We start from the raw sequence: 17,693 nt of genomic DNA on the forward strand, positions 1-17,693 counted from the left end.
CGTCCAACACTTAACAATCTTTCCCACATATTATCATGATCTTTCTTAGAACTCGAACAAAAAACTTGTCAACATCACATCAGCACTCATGGATCCCGTGCTCGTGATCGGAGGCTGTGGCTGTCTCGGACACATATCGTCAAGCAGCTGATCGAAGGCCAGTTTGTTTCCGATGTCACCGTATTCGATATCAACACCTCATCCAATCACATCGACAGTGCCAAATACATCGAAGGCAGTCTTTCCTCTTACCAAGACATCCGCTCCGCTCTTCAACAAGTCAAACCGCGCGTCATATTCAACACCGCCTCACCGAAAATGTTCGGCCAAAGAAACCTCCGCGAACGATATGCCGAAGTGAACTGGTCCGTCCCATCCATCAATCGATTTATTTCATAAATGGGACTAACAAATTATGCTACATTCCATCAACTTCTAATTATTAATTAATATAAATTTATATATGCATATATTAAGCAAAATTTTTAATGTATTTTATTTTTCACTTTTTTAAGCATATTTGTATTATACAATTTTTAGTTATAGCTTTTCTTATTTAAAAGTTATATTATTTTAGAAAACGAGGCTTTAAAAACAAAGAAATAATAATAATAAAGGAATAACGCTTTAAATTAAGTATATATTTAATACATTATACATAAATTCTTAACATACATAAATACCTTTAAATTAAATTGAAAAAAAAGCTTTTATAAATAAGTTTTTAAATAAGAGAGAAGTTGTTGATGAAAAAAGCCGATTGATGGATGGGACAGACCAGAACATCCACGGCACACGATTCTTTCTAGACTGCATCAAAGAAATCGAAGCCGTAAAAGCCCTCATATACACATCAAGCTCATCAGTAGTCCACGACAACACCACTGATCTACTCAACGCCACCGAAAATCTACCACTCTGTTTCGAGCCCCAGCAGAAAGAATACTACACCCACACCAAAGCCGCAGCAGAACAACTGGTCCTTACATCCAACGGTTCGCACGGCCTCTTGACAGCCGCAGTCCGCGCAGCGATGCTCTTTGGAGAGCGCGACTTGACGACCACACCGAATATAGTAGAAAACGCCCTTCGCGGCCGCGGGAAATTCCAGATTGGGGATGGGACGAATCTCGTTGATTTTACTTATGTGGGAAGTACGGCTTATGCGCATATCCTCGCCGCGAAAGCATTGTTGCGGGAATCTGCGGCAACGGAACCGATTCCGGAAGATATTAGGGTTAATGGAGAGGCGTTTGTGATTACGAACGATGAACCGTGGCCGTTTTGGGAGTTTACGAGAGCGATGGGTGCTGCGGCGGGGTTTCCGGTTAGGAAGGAGGATGTTTGGGTAGTGTCAGTTTCTTTGTATTATTGGGTTGTGGTGTTTTTGGAGTGGGTGATTTGGGGACTTAGTTTTGGGAGGAGGGAGGCGGGGGTTAAGAGGGGGATGGTTAAGTACCTTACTATGACGAGGACGTTTGGTGTTGGGAAGGCGAAGAGGAGATTAGGGTATCGGCCGCGGGTTGGTATGGAGGAGGGGATTAGGAGGGCGGTTGAGTCATATCTTGAGCGAGAAGGGGATGGGAAGAAGACGATGTAGCATAATCTCTAGCGTGCGTAGGAGAAGGAGGGGATCAGGGATGACCCTGGGGCTCAACTTTACTAAGATCTGCTTTTAAACTGCTTCGTGCCGACTTCATTTGATATAGAAAATAGTGTTCTACTCTCATTAAACAATGACGAACATTTATGCTCCCCTTGAACCCCTGAATGGAAGCCCCACTTCCTCGCTAAAACTTAGCGAGTATCGGCACCCAGGCAATGAGATGAAGTTATTCGTTATACTCCTTGAAGATCAGATACTGTAAAATACATGATAAAGTCCCGTCCTGTGTTTTGCTACTGCAAAAATTCGTACTCTAGCTGCATCGATTTCCGTAGCCTGAAAACCAGTCCCTTCGTGACATCCCGCTGTACTCACTCTATGCCAGCAAAGAAGGCTCACTCAAGATCTCATATCTCCAGTCCTCTTCTTTGAGCGCTTCCCTCAACCGTTTGGTCATCGGGTGCGAAGGTCTTGTCCCCAGCATAGCTTTCACATGCCTCTGCCCAATATTCTGCTCCTCGTACCTCGGAGTTTCATTCTCCTTCAACAGCTCCTGAAGCGGGCTCAACACAACATCACATGAAGGCGACAAAAAGAACGGAAGCGAGAATCTAGGTTTATCCAGACTGGCGTGTACTCTATGTACCGTGGCCGGCCATCTCCCATTCGTCCACGCTTCGACGTAATTTCCCGTGTTCACCACGAAAGAATGCGGGATGGGAGGGGCGGGGATCCAGATCCCGTTCGCGTTCAGAACTTCTAGTCCAGCGACGTCGTTTTGGAGGAGGAGAGTGAGGGTCCCGAAGTCGGCGTGAGGGAACAGGAGTTCCATTGGTTCTGTCTTGTGCGATTGAACGGGATAGTATTGCATGGTGATATCGGTTAGGGGAAGACAGCAGTATTGATCTAACGCATATTCGGGAAGACCCAGGGCGAGGGCAAAGATTTGAACGAGCTTCTTTGCAAAAGGATACATTTCGTGGTCTGGGAATGGTAAGTTAGAGTACAACGTCAGAATTCACGGATTTTGGACGTACAGTATGCGTAAATTGCCTTCCGAAATTCTGGTAAAGTTTCATCTGGCCACTGATTTAGAGAAACAGCACCCTCTTTTGCAGTACTGATCTCTTTTTGTTCGGGTTCCGTATAGTCATTGCCCATTGAAAAGGACTCTCGAACAACGCCATGAGGACCAGTTTGCTGCGCCGGCATGAAGCCCTTTGCAGCATTACTCTTCGTGCATTCGATCTGTAGCTTATCTTCCTCGGGTTGCTGGAAGAATCTTGCAATGACGTCGAATATTGTGTCGATTTTTGTATTAGACACAGGGGTGTTTATGGCATAGAAGAATCCAACATGCTCCGCTGCGTGGCCAACTTCTTTAGCGAGTTTCTGGCGCGCTTCAAGTGAAGGGAAGAGTAGATTTGCAAAATCGATGATGGGGATCTTGTCGAATGTCTCTTTCGCATCGGGTCCCGTGAGAATCGGCCGAGATTGAGGGAAGCCACCTGCAACGTAATATACTCGGCCGGGATCGCGTTCAGTTCCTTCAGCCATGTCTCCAGATGCGCCTAGATGAGTACTTGGCAGTACAGAAACAAGGATAATCTATGTTTTTAATGTATTATATCGCGGATTGGAATCTACTCTGAAAATGAGACGAGCACGAAATTGCAGGCCGAGGATATAGCAAAAGACCTCCCAGCCCCAAACACTTACAGGCCTAGACGTTTAGCTGCAATTTCTCAGATATGCAGCAACAAACATTCATACATAGACCAATTCCAAATGTGATATGAACAACCTAAGATTGAAAAGACATAAGTAAGTGACAAGCTTTGCTGGGAGGCGTCAAAAGTGGGATGAAAACAGGGGAAGATATGGTATTGGTATCGGTCGGGTCCGAACAAGACAGATAAGAGAATATGACAGGAAAGATAAGAAGACGTGGACAAAAGAGATAAGATCTTAGATGCTGTTTAATGCCTTCCTAGCTTGGCGGTAGCCGAAGTTTACCTGGCTTCAATTGGCGAATGTTCTCCAACTCTCATATGCTCAGTGAAAGTTCTGGACTCCCCCAGACAATACTCGAAAGTAGATCAAAAAGCCAAAATCAATGATGATAGGTCTAGAATGTGATAGCTCGCTTTCAAGATGTGTGACCCTGGGCTTACTTTGCATATCCTGGGTCCATCTTATCTGTGAGCCTTATCATCAATGGCCCCGACAACCTGGGACTCTAGCTTTAGATTAGAGCTCACACCTGAGATAAGTGCACAACTCTACATCAGAAAAAAGAGAACATAAATCACCTTCGGATAGATATGACTACTATTCAACCTCGCTTTGTATCAATATTGACTCTTTGAAAACAATATCTGGCACAGTCAACATGGCGACCAACAATGCAGCTCACGAGAATAGCTCTCTCGACGAGAAAATTACAAAACATGAGCTACCAGTATCCGAGTTGTATGAAGTGGACTCGGGTCCCGAGAGTGCTGATACCATCCGAGAGAGCTTCAAACAGCGATACCCTGCGCCTGTGGTTTGGATATTGGAGAAACTCTTCATGACAGGTGCCGAAGTTCGTGGCATTGAACGAGTGTCTGAGACCGAACGGAAGAAATCCGGAGGCTGGGATCAAATCGTGTTTTGGTTCTCTGTGGGTAATCTGTAATTAATCATCAGGGGCGATGATATTGATCAGCCTTTTGCAGGTTAATCTCTCTTTTACGTCTTTTGCGAGCGGCATGCTTGGAACTGAGTTCTACTCTTTGTCTTTCAAGACGAGTGTGGCTATTATCATGACTATGTCGCTGGTAGGTGTCGCTACCACAGCTTGGATTACCACATTAGGCCCCAAATACGGCTTGCGGACTATGGCACTGGCACGTTTTGCAGGAGGCTGGCCTGGTACTTTCGTCTTCAGTGTCTTAAACATCTTGACTCAACTGGCATACTCAGTGACAGTGGCAATTGCTGGAGCCCAAGCCCTTCATGCCGGTTAGTTCATCTTTCCTTACCTTTAAAAATGACAATGCTGACGTGGTGCATTCAGTCAACGAGGATGTCTCGTTGATAGCTGGAATTATTCTGATCTCCGTAGTTGTCATGGTACTTTCAGTCTATGGCTTGAATTTTGTAAAGATTTGGGAACGCTGGGCGTGGATTCTGTAAGTGAATATATTTCGAAGCACAATTCTTTGCTGACAAAGGCCTAAGATGCTTTATCATTTTCATGATCATCATTGGTCTGGGTGCTAGAGGAGGGTACGATGTGAACAAAAACAACGTCACGCACGACACAGGATCTGACCTGATTGGGGATATTCTATCATATGCAGGGTAACTACCAATATGAGCTGTTACATGAGAGACCATCGTGGCTGACATCTATCTAAGTATATATTATTCGATATCTTCCGGCTGGACCACGATAGGTGCCGATTACAATGTTGACCTGCCGGCAAACACTCCCCCAATGAGATCCGCCGTATTGACTTTCATCGGTATCTACGTGTAAGTCATGAATGCCTCGGATTCTTAGATTTCTAGCTGAACAACTCGTGTAGACCCATCGTAGCCACCGCGATTATGAGCTGCGCTCTCCTTAGCATCACTAATCCAGATTATATAGCCGCTTTTGAAAAGGATTCCCTAGGAGGGCTCATTGGAAAGATCCTTGAGCCCGCCGGAGGTTTCGGCAAGTTCTTGTTGGTTATCTTGATGTTCTCAGCAGTATCATGTAACGTATGCTACTCAATCCACATGGAATAACAGACACTGACGAACATGATTGCCCCCAGATCCCCAATACCTATTCCGGAGCACTGAGTATCCAGACGCTGCATCCAGTGTTCATGAAGGTTCCTAGAGTGATTTATGTTATTTTGTTCACGGCTGTCTACCTCATCGCTGCAATTGCCGGACGTGAACACTTTGGAGAGCTTTTGTCCGACTTTGCTTCACTTCTATCCTGTAAGTTCAATGACAAGTTTCTGTTGCATTGTACCAAAGTATACTGATAAGAGAATAGATTGGACGGCGTTCTTCACGGTAATCATGCTGCTTGAGTTCCTCTGGTTTAGGCGCAAGTCTGGACACCTTGGCCCCATCAATCCCGACAATTTCAATGACTTCAGCAAGCTTCCACCAGGCTATGCCTGCTGTGGAGCCATCCTGGTGGCAATTGGTGGATGTGTTCCCGCGATGGCTGAGTACGCATCCTCATGGTTCCCACCTACTTAAACGTACTGACTTTCAAACAGGACATGGTACACAGGGCCAATTGCGCTTATGGTTGCGACACCATATGGCGGCGACCTCGGCTTTGAGTTCAGCGCTGTCTTCACGTTCGTGTCATACCTTGTTTTCAGAAATCTTGAAATCAGATATTTTGGCCGATAGTGACTTTAGGCGGTACCCGTTGGCCGGACTTTTCTTGTGTATGCAACGGTGCCTTTAGTCGGCATCATCATACCTAACATTAAAATCATTCCCAAGACCATAGCCTACCAAGCATGTAATTGCACCCATACGACTTGACCCAAGTAATTACAGTACCCCCAATATTTTATTTGGCCCTCTACTTATCCTACGATTTAAAGGGCGATGGGCAAGGTGAGTCGATCTTAATTGGCAAACAAAGATTGAAATTTTCTCGTTGTTAAACGAGTCGCTCTTTTTACCGTGTCAAGTTAACGATTAGCCGCATTTGCCTAGGTTCGCAGCGGTAAGATCGTGAGGTTAGATTGGGCAGAAAAGGAGAAGAATCCACATCGGGTTTGAGTTCTTTCGTATTTTGGGGTTTCAAACCACAACTCAGCTTCATTGTTCTTTAGAACTTAGACCAAAATAAGCTCGATCAAACCTCCCTGGGCAAAAACGTCCTCCTTTTTCGTAAGGGCATGCACCCTCGCTTAAACTCGCTTAACCCTATTCGCAGAAAGAAGAGAAGAACTAGCCTCAAAAAATCATGTCAAACGCTAGAGAATGTGCCCTGCACAAGTCGCACCCTTAGAATGATTATGTACTCCGAGCATGGTAGGTTTCAAACGGATGGTACCACGCGACCACTTGATAGATCAGCTCGATAACTTTGCTGAAGTACCTCTTCCAGTCATTGCATTTTCTAAACAGTCTTTCAATCCGCAATCTGCATAACAATCCAACAACTAAGCATGTGCGCATCCGGGCGACATTGGATCAGCCACTCCTGCACATACATGCTAGCTTGAAATCGCCCTGACTAGGTGCGGCATCAACGACGGCTTTAAGCATATAATCAAGGACTGCCCCTTCCTACTTTCGAAAGTTCTTCCATAATTTCGTTCTCAGCCAGCCTGTAACGCCTAAGGGAAAGCAGAAGCGCTTTCCTTTCCAACGCCCTTCGCCTGCAACGCCCTCGCTAGTTCGCCCTACTCCTGCAACTCGACAGCATGGATGTGACCAGTCTTGATTTCGATTCACTGGAACGGAACGCCCTGGATGAGACCATGGCGCAATTGACACCACAACCGAGCTTTTCATATGCATGGGATTCCTTCGAGCCATTAGACGAGGGCTGGACGACCTATCAACAGCCGGACAACATCACAAGCGAAGCCAGCCAACATGAGAGCCTCATGTGAGTAAAAAAAAAAAGAAGTCGTGCTAACGAGGGCGATTCTTGAGCCGCAGTCCAGCAACTTCTCAGGGTCAAACCGACTCCCCACCGATGTTAGTGAACTTTTGTGTCGACTACGGACTTGGATCGAGCGACAATCCGATATACAAGCTCGAACCTTGGTCGGGCAATAGACCATTGCCAGAGCAGAAGACTTCTCCTCCATGCAAGGCAATTGATCCAGCAACCACTGTTATACCCTCAACACAGGGAACATTCATCGCCCAGCCATCTTGCTGCAGCTGGTTGAGCTGCTCACTTGGAAATGTCCCTTTCTTGAACGATGCCGACCTCAAGATTCACCTAGAGTCTCATGCAATCTCTGTCACTCAGAATTGGGCAGGTACCAGTAAATGCACGTGGAGTGGTTGCAAGTCAAAGGCGGTCTTCAAACTTCTCTCGTCCTTGGAGAGACATCTTGAAAATATTCACGTCGCACCAATCATCTGTGTAATTCCCAGCTGTTCTTTCAAGGGGCCATTCCGAAACAATTATGAGCTTCAGCGTCATGCACATCAGAAGCATTCCAATGTAAAAGCCTTTTGGTGCCCCTTCAAAGGCTGCAAATTATCATTCGCCAGAAAGGACAAATGGGCGCAACACATCGAAGAAGTGGAGCATGAGAACGACCTATTTTGCCCAGTCCTCCACTGTGATAAGGAAATTAGAGGAGACTTTCAAGGATTTCAATCTCGCAAAGAAATCAGCCATCACATCTTCAATGAGCATATGAAAGCCTCAGGGGAAGTTCGAGCTTGGGAGTGTCATATCGGAGGATGCGATATTCAGTCATCTTGTCTCAAGTTGACAGTATCACAGATGCGAAGACACCTCAGACGTGATCATGGACTTTCGCAAAGTAATTTGGATACTTTGGTCAATTTTGACAGTGCCGAGCATCATATTGTCTGGTCCAGCCAAATGTCAAGTGCGTTCTCATGGTCGGTTTGCAAGCTTTGTGTTCCACCTTCTCTATTGCCCTCAATCAGCGACCAATCTGTAAGTTCCCCTTTATAGATGTGGATTGGAGGGGATCTTGTTAACATTTCCAGGGCCAGGTTGACAGACATGTTACGGTCAAGGCGACTTTATCTCCACGGCTAGCGAGGTCTGGCACCCGAAATCGCGCTATATTTTTCGTCTGCGTAAGATATATTCTATGTTCTTGAAAGATATCCACTAAACATAAGTAGTGCCAGTGTAACATGCCCTCTCTTCTGAGAACTTCACCGTTCTGCACGTATTGCGAGCCTGCTCATAAGTCTTGCAACGATTGCAGACTGAGCTGAATTACATCTTTGACGACTGAGAAGTTCCACGGGCTTCTGGCTTCCTTAGCGAAGGGTTTTGGAGCTTGGAACTTAGATTTACGAGTCCTTTTCTCATGTTTTCAAAGTATGGCTTGTGGAATTTAATTTAGGGAGGTTTGGCTTGATTGAACTAGTTGCGTTAAGTTTACAGCCTCTAAATTTCTGCCAGCTTTTGTTTTTTTACCCCAGGTTTAACAGTGAACTTATGGATGTAGGAGAAAGCTTGGTATCGGACTTGTTTTGAGAGCCTGATGTCAGAAAAATCAAAGAAATGTGAGAGGATACCAATGACCGCAGATCCACGAGACATAACTCTGCCCGAACCCTATTCGTAAGCTTCCAGGATACCCTCTTTAATCGACTAGCTTGTATCTTCATATTTGGATTCGCGATTCTATCTGCTAGCCTCCATTCTATGCTATTCCCTTCTTTTGTGTTGACGCAACTTCCGTCTCACACGTTTACATTGTCTGATTTGAAGTCCATGTTCAAGTCGACCACTCGTTTCACTCAGAATCAAAGTCTCATTTTAGAATGGTGTGGGGTTTCGAAGGGGTGTTCTATTGTTCGTATATTGTTTGAACGGGGAGTGCTAGTGTTGCTGTCAAAGGAATGCAGTTTCAACGAAGACTTGGTGGTAAATAATAAAGAGGGCTTTGTCATAAAGACAATGGGCTTGTTCGATATTGAAGAAGGTTTGCTGTAGAAATTAGTCGATGTGTTAAGTCTACAGGACAAGTGGAAATTCTCTAGTACAAAATGGTAGATATCTGTAAGCTTGGTTTCTATTCTCAGTATACACAAACAACTCTTGAACAACTCAACACAACAGCCTCTTCACACATTTCACAGCTCACATTATCAAGATATCTTCTTACAGCCAATCGTTCCCTAAGCGCTTTTTGTTAGAGGCCAGAATGAAGGCTGAAAAGAAAATGCGATGCCCACCAAAATGCACATTGTGCTACTGGATGGCGGCGCACACAGCAGATGAAGGCTTTGCTCACAGGCAAAAAGAAAATTTGATCCGCAACGAGCGAGTCTACGAATCTGTCCTGTGCAACGAACGCCTAGCTATAATCTTAACGTATAACCAACAAGAGACACAGTTTGCGAGTCTGCGTGCTCTAGCCCAGAATGAGAGAGATAGCTGCGACCGAGATGTTCAAAAATTGGCTGTGATCGCAAGCGCTACTCATCGCTCCTTTGACGAGCAGATCACCCAAGTCCAGAAAAAGATGGAAGGCGCATCTGATTCGTACATCGAACTTTACGGGTACCGTCTCCGCCGCGAACTTATGTACCTCAAAAAACAACAAAAGGACGAAGACGAGAGCTACGAGCGCCTATTTTCATCCATGGCTGAAAACGACCATCGAAATATCATCGACATGGAGGAGGACGCCGAGGATCGGATCCGAGAGATCAAAGATGATTATCGGTGTGCTATAGAGCAACTTGATGATCTGCTTGAGCCAGTGCGCGAGCAGATTCAAATTCTCGAGTGGTCGGTTCAGGAGAAGATCCTCTCTGTGATGATGCGATGATTTGGTGCAAGTCGTATGAGGAGCACCAATCGCCCTCTAGTGAGGTTGAACCTGTTCTCCCTTCTCTTCATCCTCTTCCTGAAAAGCGTGGTGAGAATCATTGCTTTAGTACAATTGATAAAATTGAAAGCCAACTCATACATCCCTTCTTCGCAATTATTGAACAATGTTTGTGACACTTCACCTCTTTCATAGAAAGTAAAAGCGGATCTTCTAGAGGAAACAGTCTATTCCTCGCTTGTCGTAAAATCCAATTTTGGTTGACATGTTTCCAATACACCCCTTTTGAGTGAAAAGAATTTTCGAATTCAGCGCAAGCTCGCGTGATCGAAATTTGGTCTTCAAATCAATGAAGTTGAACAAAGCTTGAAGTCTACGTGCAATGCCGGATAGAAGAAGGTCACTCAAAGGCTGCGTATTTTATCAGTCAGGTTATGCTCCAGGGGAAGGAAACATCTCGAAGGGCCCGGTGGGCTTTGGTGGATGCTGAACGGTAGCCACGTGACCTCGAACATACGCTATGAAGAGATCTGCTTTCGCTCAGATGTCCATCGCGATCTGATAAATCTCAGAGTCTGCTCGGAAGTGCCTTCGTTGCTGACTCCACCTGTGACGATTTATCAGCATCACTTGACGGCCAGATATCTATATGACCAAGATAAGGCTGCGCTGACTCCTTGCTCAGAACTAGCATGAATATGCCCTCATGCACACGCCCTCCTGAAAAATTGGTCTTATCTTGAAAAGCTGGCCAATGAATGTTTGTGATATCTTTCAGGGCGCGAGGCAACTAAGCCACAACTTCCAAATTGGATGCCTCATGCATGGTAGCAGCCTGCTTCCAAGGGTTATAAGGAAGCTACCTTTCACCTGGGCGCTCTTGACCTCAAGTCTCCTATCTTGCAGCACTCCTGACTGCCGAAGGTTGTTTTCCTAAGCGCTGAGAAATCGTGGTCGATTGTCCAACGAACACACCTGGAAATGTATACACCGCCGAGTCGAGCGCCCACGGGCTTCTCGTTCAGGAGGGCTGGATCGAGCTTCAGCATAAGGGCTAGTAACTCTAAAAATGCAGCGCCCGCAGAGCCTCTTTGTGTCGAAGATTGGATCGTCGCCTACGATATTCCAACGGAGAAACTCAGAAAGCATCTGGCTGAGGTTGTGTTCCAGGAATGTAACCTTACTTTTGAGGGAGACGTATGTGATACGCTGCTATTGGGCACTACCTGCGCTGAATTCTGGCTGACAAGAATAACAGAAAATCAGACTCAAGGGGGACAATCTGATGCTTCGCTTGCCTCGAATGCTCAGTGAGGTGAGTTGCCTCGCCATTGACAATCAGATGCAGCGAAATTGATCCATGGTTGTAGGACGAGAAAGCAGAAATTTATAAGATAAAGGAGCCAGGCGCATCGCTACGGGAGGAACTACCCACCCATACTCCTTTGCCACTCAGCATGGCGAGAGCTCGAGCCACAAGAGACCACCCAGCCGTTCGAGACTTTGACAATGAACTTTATCGCTGCACGTTATATACTCCACCTCCACCTCTTTCCAGTGGCAGGCCGTATGTTCGAGTCTCCGAACTAAGTAGATGGTTTCGCAGCCAAGGGCTCAGAGAAGATGGCTCAAGCTATTATCAAGCCCAAGGCTTGCTTGACTATGCCTACCGCCACTGGCCTGGATATCCACGGATTAATCCTGTTACGCCGGCCAAACTCCTTGATCCACATACTGGGTGCATCCTCATATTCAGTATACTGCTGATGATGGACCGTGGCTGTTTAGTCCATCTGTTTAGAAGTCAACAAATGTTTGATCGCAACCTCCCAATCAATGTCTCAGCATTGGAAGAAATATTCCATACGATGCTCGAGTCCGCTAGAGAACACGGCTTTCACCTCGATCCTATAGCTCTGACCCATGAATTCGATGACCTACAATGGAAGTTCTGTCCCGCGAGATTTGATCTAGGAGAGGAACAGTACTTCAACAATCCGAAGCAAATCATACCAATCGTCGAGAGATCTATATTGAGTGAAAGTGGCGGGACAGCAGTGCTATGGCAAGTTGCAATTCTGGAAGAGTTTGTGAGCAGCAAACTAGCAGTAACCGTCACAAGATCTCGCTATCGTGAAGATGACAACCTAGGCTGGGTCAGTTGTCCCAACCCAATGGGTCTCTCCTCCATACTGATTGATAACAGCGCTATCGCTTTGCTCTCAAACAGTTCAAGGAAGGCTACAAGCGTCCTTATATCAATGAAGCAGAAGCATTTCGGTCTCTGCCTTACTCCGGCATGAATCGATACCTGGGTTGCTATGTTCACAAGGTTATACCGTCCATCATAGGCATCGACGCCAATGGAGTCTCTGCACAAGAGTCCTACAACATTCTTCTCGAATATGGGGAATGCGATCTCTGGACGGTCTTCAATGAGGAGATGTTGCCACTGGTCTTGCAAAGCGAGATAGACGCATTTTGGAACAGCTTATTCAATATTGCAAAGACTTTAAGTCAAATTCACTATCTACCTGCGATTCCCGATAGGAAGGAAGAATTCTGGGGGTAATAATCCCGACTCTCAAATTCTTATGATGTGATCCTAACAGTAATAGATGGCATGCGGACATCAAACCGTCCAATGTACTCGAAATAGATGGAGAATTCAAGCTCGCAGATCCTGGTTTCGCGATTTTTCAAAAGAAGATAGGGAATGCTAGACCAACAGCTGAATTAACAGGTGGCACGAAGACATACAGTAAGATAACATGCACTAAATTTTGACAAGCTTTGCTAATAATTCTCTCAGGCGCACCAGAACAAATTCCTCGAGCGGGACCTAGTCGTGGATTCTATCAAACAGTCGACGTATGGGCTCTGGGTTGTGTCTTTTCAATAGCAGCGACATGGATTGCTCTGGGTCACCAAGGCGTACGAAAGTACACACAATTACGAGAAGAAGCCAACCATCGCGCTTTGAACAGTATTGCTCAATCAGGAAACCAGGATCTTCCACGACTCGATTCTGGTGACTACTTCCACGACGGGAGAGATGTCTTGCCTGAAGTCACTGCTTGGCACTTATACCTGCGTAACATACTTCGAGGGACGGATCGAGTCACAAGTCAAGTTCTTGACGTGGTAGATCACCACATGCTGATCAAGGATCCTCGCAACAGATGGCAATCTTCTGAAGTCTATGAAAAGCTCTTCAAGATTAGCTTAGGACTGGAAGACCCAACTTCGACTGTGTCGCCGGAGATTATCGAGTTTATCAGCTCTTCTGCACAAAGTGAACCAACGAGCTCGAGGCCAGTCAACCGAGCCCATGGTCGGAAGGGCATGAAGTCGAAATACTTCCGGCCTCTAATCGAAGAGACTCAGTTAGAATCCAACATCGACTTGGCACAGATACTAAACGAATACGGACAGAGCCCGGCCATGGCAGAAACAACAGTACAGGGTGATTCACAGATGGTGAGCGGACCATTCTATCGTTCGCCTACCCAATCCACCACTACACTTCCAGTCACTGAATACGACAACTCTGAGAACCTGGATTACAAGCAAGTTCAGAGGAATGTACCGGTAATGTCTTCCGCGGAAGCGAAGTTTCAAGCCAAGGTCCAGGACATCTTTCAAGCCTACGAAGGAATAGAAGAGTCAGTTGGAAAGAGATCTATGGATGATTACCTTGTGAAACAGTATAATAATCGTGAGATTGTAAGTTTTTCAACTTTTGATCCACCAATATTCCAAGCCAATACCCTTTCTAACTTGATTGAAACTAGAAATTTTTGGTCGACAATTCATGGTCTATGCACAAGCATTGGGCAAATGTTAAATTTGTCCTTAAGACTCTTGCTATGAAAGCGAAAGGTCTGGATCCGGATGGAGTTGACTTATATTTCACCCTCTCTGGAGTAAACGTGGGGAAGAAGACGGGCGTAAAAACCCTCATGGACGCCATGGTAGATCTCAAAGTCGCCCCTCCGGCTGAGAACGATGGTAAGACGACTGACATGGCAGCTCGACTCGATGATTTGCTTAGAGATTATCTTGATCGGCAGCAATTTCCGGAAGACAGCTCAAAAGTTACAATCATTGTCCTGACCAACGCTATGTGGGATGAAGTCCCTGTTGCCAAGCGTTTACTTGAATTCGCGAAAACATTGAAAGTTGTCAGGAAGAGCGAGCTTACCGATCGTCTAATTAGCATTGAGTTCATTCAATTTGGCAGAGACCCCTATGCGATGGAAATACTTACTGGACTGGGCGACGAGTTGAGATATAAAGGCATCCCGTAAGTGCGCATCGTATCTTTATGTAACATCACTAATATGTTCGAGTGACTTCGTCGACGTCGAGCACTCCGATGGCAATATATACAAAATGCTATTAGGCAGCTTCGTCCACGATATCGACGATCACAACCCCGAATCTAACGAAGACAACGCATCAATACTCAGACCCACGTCACCAGATATTCAAGACTATTTCGAAAGGAGACCTGCGACGAACTTTACTTATGCTGAAATAGGGCCTCCAGCATCTCCGTCCTCAATTCAAGCGCCTCTTCCGTATCGCTCTGGACCTTCGCCGACTCGCGAGCTGAATCAACATGAAGCTAGGGTTTTACATCCACAGCAAGAAATGAGCTATCATGAATATGACGGTTCGCCCACGCACGAGAATATCGATGGCATCAACATGTTTGATGACGATTCCATCGCTTCGGGCTGGATGACCGACGAGTCTTCGTCAACAGATGATGCTTCGGACGATTTTCCTCTGAACATGAGACTTCAGGATCCAACAGTATATTTCCAAGAGCTGGACAACCCGGAATCACAAGTTTTGAAGAATTCGATGTTCCAATTCTATACGGTAGCTTTCACGAAAAACTTCTCCCATGCATGCTAATCTTACGCAGAATGGAACAACTTACGAGCCCTTCCAATACCGTTTTGGTTTAGATACGGGAAATAGTGGTAGCACTTCACTGCAGGTATTGAAGGATGATGATATAAAGATATTCTATGAAGAAGTACTCAAAGCAGCGAATGAGGCTGTGTCTGGAACAGCTTCTCCTTTTGCGATAGTGCATGACAGCTACAACTCCCCGGATAAACTTGAACGTGCGATCGAGAACATGTTTCATGTCATCGAATGTCGGAATATCATTCTCTGTATCGTGCAGAGCGTCGAAGCTATGGAGAATGCATCATACTGTGGTGACTTTATCAGTATTCTTGTTCTCGACAAAGCCAGGCATAATGTCGCAAGGCTTCTCCCGATCCAATGTCACAAGATCAGGCGGTTGGCAACTGCGTTCGAGAGTTGTCTCTCTCAACTCATTGGTCTTTATCGCCTTCGCCCCATGAGTATTTTTGAGATTGAGATGATATTTGCAAAGGATGTCTCGGAGGCTTGCCAAGAGATACTTTCTGAGCTTGGCTTGAGTATTCCTATTGCACACTGCACCGAACTATGGCGGTATGCCGTTCATATTCTCGATGTGGCAATCTTGTCATATGCTGGCGCTCATACTCAATTCTTTGGAGCGACACACTTCAAATCCTTTGCTCTCCCTGGGCCTTTCCTCAAAAACAGCCATTCATGTTTCGTCGAAGATCTTTCTTGTGTCTCGACGAGTTTCTAGGCGGGAAAGAAGCTTGGGTCCTTGAGTGGCATCATCCAGATGCTCCGCAGCTTAACTTACCTCCCTTGTATCTTTCAGCTGATGCCACAACGTTCGCTGATATATGGGGACCTATGTGGAAAACATGCGCTTTGCAAGACGGTCAGACCGACAATGATCGCATTCTTAGTTATAGCGTTGGAAATGGAGTAATACTGCCGTGGAAGCTGCCGACTTCTGATCCCCAGCAATCAATTAGCTGTCAAACACATGAAGTGTTTTGCCATTGGATGTCAGACAAAGATCTCGGTGAGATTGGTGACGTTCTTGGATCATCTGGAGCACTTTTACGCCCCGAAGACATCCTTTTTATTGGGGCCAGTACGAAACTGCAGTGCAATACGCGGTGTAACTCATCAACTGGTGAGATCAGACAGCATCTGCGGAATTCGAACTCCCTTTTTGAGACTGGTACGATAAAGAACACGAGGATTCTTGATTCAGAAGCAGTCCAAATACAACTTGGCCCATCGTACGTGAAGGGCAGCGCACAGCGCACATACAAAAGGCGTAGAAAAGCTTGGAAAGAAGCTTGGACCGAGGAGTGGAAAAACAATCCTGAAAGTCGTAACATCCGGATACTGGAGTATAAGTTCGGAGTTGAAGTTTCGGCATGCACGTTTAATGCTCGTCGGCAAAGACTCATCAGTCTCCTTGGCTCCAAAACTATGATAAATCACCTACGCAACGGAGCCCTGACATGGATGAGCCCCGAGTGTGAGCAGAGCTTCTATACCGCCCTCGAGAGTCGTAATCATAAGGCATTTCGCAAGCTATATCTGTCCAAGAAGAATTGGCAATCCGATCTTGGAAAGGCCATAACACATTGTTTAGAAGCCCTGACGCGGACAGGAACTGATGCTGAAAGCCTCAACCTTCACTGGGTCCCCAACTCAGAACCCGGACACAGAGTGAATCTACCGTTGCGCGAGCATACTTGGGTGGGGTTTTTAAAGGACACCGAAACGTGTTGTACGATGGCTATACTCGAAAATGAGTGTCTGGAGCTCCCGGACTCGATCCAAGCTAGAAAGTGCCAAAACCGAGGAAGTGACTCGGGACCAATCATAGATACCATGACTAAACAGGGTTTCAACAGCTCAGTCCTTGAGACTTCTTTCATGCTACATCAGAATTCCATTCCCAAGCCAATGCACCCCAAACCTTGTCATGGGCACAATGGCTCTAGCTCTAGGTATAAATACGTCTGGAGCACATCTTCATTGGAAGCCGGAAAAAAGTTCCACTTCGGCGAGAATGGACAGTTGATGTGCATCAAACCTCTCGGCAACGGCCAAATATTGGCAAAGTGGAAACACTCCTGGGAGTTCCTGGAAGCACTGAAGGAAAAGTTCCAAGGTGAAAGCAGACACCGGGAGTATATCAGAGCTGAAAAGGGCGGCGCTGGACCTGTATACGTCCTGATTATGAGTTCCGAGCACGCGACGATGAATCGTCTACTGGCTGCTTCGGAAAAGCTACTCAATCGACCTCGCAGCATTCAATGCATGAGGACATCCTCGAAAATGGGACGATCTGGAAATATCGGAGCCTCGATGAACAATGAAACAGCACTGATAATGGACTGGAGCACTGATCAAAAAGCGAGGTGGCAGAAGTTTAGTCGAGATTCGGACGGATAGTGGGGCCCAAGAGCGACGGTACACAGGTACATGTCATCAGCAGTCCGGGAGTCGGGAATCTTCTTATTACTCATGATTTTTCTTTGCATATATAGCGTTTTGGGCTAAAGTCTATCTATTGAGATGATTTGGTTGGAAATGGAGTTTTGGGGAAGGGCCTGCATATATTGTATATACTAGATACCCTGGGAGGATGTATATATGGCGCTATATAT

General features: G+C 45.9%; 6 protein-coding genes across 6 annotated transcripts; 5 read left to right on the forward strand and 1 right to left on the reverse strand.

The window, feature by feature from the left end:
- Window positions 1-88: 88 nt before the first annotated feature.
- Window positions 89-1,600, forward strand: LY89DRAFT_697537 (putative 3-beta hydroxysteroid dehydrogenase/isomerase family protein; the record flags this gene model as incomplete). Its single annotated transcript, XM_018216917.1, has 3 exons — window positions 89-122; window positions 158-357; window positions 782-1,600. 3 exons carry the CDS (start codon window positions 89-91, stop codon window positions 1,598-1,600), a joined length of 1,053 nt encoding a protein of 350 aa, XP_018070685.1.
- Window positions 1,601-1,687: 87 nt separating this feature from the next.
- LY89DRAFT_646844 (Clavaminate synthase-like protein) lies at window positions 1,688-3,435 on the reverse strand. The gene is made up of 3 exons (XM_018211937.1): window positions 3,326-3,435; window positions 2,644-3,249; window positions 1,688-2,590 (listed from the first exon to the last, which is right to left on the reverse strand). Exons 2-3 carry the CDS (start codon window positions 3,161-3,163, stop codon window positions 1,983-1,985), a joined length of 1,128 nt encoding a protein of 375 aa, XP_018070686.1. The 5' UTR covers window positions 3,164-3,249; window positions 3,326-3,435; the 3' UTR covers window positions 1,688-1,982.
- A 743-nt stretch (window positions 3,436-4,178) lies between these two features.
- On the forward strand, window positions 4,179-6,016 carry LY89DRAFT_586081 (uncharacterized protein; the record flags this gene model as incomplete). The annotated part of the gene is made up of 9 exons (XM_018209354.1): window positions 4,179-4,271; window positions 4,327-4,612; window positions 4,668-4,782; window positions 4,832-4,954; window positions 5,012-5,128; window positions 5,182-5,359; window positions 5,416-5,587; window positions 5,646-5,826; window positions 5,878-6,016. 9 exons carry the CDS (start codon window positions 4,179-4,181, stop codon window positions 6,014-6,016), a joined length of 1,404 nt encoding a protein of 467 aa, XP_018070687.1.
- A 912-nt stretch (window positions 6,017-6,928) lies between these two features.
- Window positions 6,929-8,664, forward strand: LY89DRAFT_80112 (uncharacterized protein). Its single transcript, XM_018223418.1, has 3 exons — window positions 6,929-8,273; window positions 8,327-8,419; window positions 8,468-8,664. Exons 1-3 carry the CDS (start codon window positions 7,326-7,328, stop codon window positions 8,561-8,563), a joined length of 1,137 nt encoding a protein of 378 aa, XP_018070688.1. The 5' UTR covers window positions 6,929-7,325; the 3' UTR covers window positions 8,564-8,664.
- A 679-nt stretch (window positions 8,665-9,343) lies between these two features.
- Window positions 9,344-10,470, forward strand: LY89DRAFT_748912 (uncharacterized protein; the record flags this gene model as incomplete). Its single annotated transcript, XM_018221161.1, has 2 exons — window positions 9,344-9,356; window positions 9,437-10,470. The coding sequence occupies 2 exons, from the start codon at window positions 9,344-9,346 to the stop codon at window positions 10,129-10,131; spliced, it is 708 nt and encodes a 235-aa protein (XP_018070689.1). The 3' UTR covers window positions 10,132-10,470.
- A 642-nt stretch (window positions 10,471-11,112) lies between these two features.
- LY89DRAFT_719074 (uncharacterized protein) lies at window positions 11,113-17,484 on the forward strand (the record flags this gene model as incomplete). Its single annotated transcript, XM_018218467.1, has 11 exons — window positions 11,113-11,328; window positions 11,390-11,446; window positions 11,502-11,698; window positions 11,738-12,287; window positions 12,338-12,699; window positions 12,744-12,892; window positions 12,944-13,857; window positions 13,926-14,437; window positions 14,484-15,021; window positions 15,068-15,630; window positions 15,768-17,484. The coding sequence occupies 11 exons, from the start codon at window positions 11,113-11,115 to the stop codon at window positions 17,476-17,478; spliced, it is 5,769 nt and encodes a 1,922-aa protein (XP_018070690.1). The 3' UTR covers window positions 17,479-17,484.
- Window positions 17,485-17,693: the final 209 nt, after the last annotated feature.

The sequence above is a fragment of the Mollisia scopiformis genome (genome assembly GCF_001500285.1).
Source record: "Mollisia scopiformis unplaced genomic scaffold LY89scaffold_13, whole genome shotgun sequence".
In the NCBI taxonomy this organism is placed as follows: Eukaryota; Fungi; Ascomycota; class Leotiomycetes; order Helotiales; family Mollisiaceae; genus Mollisia; species Mollisia scopiformis.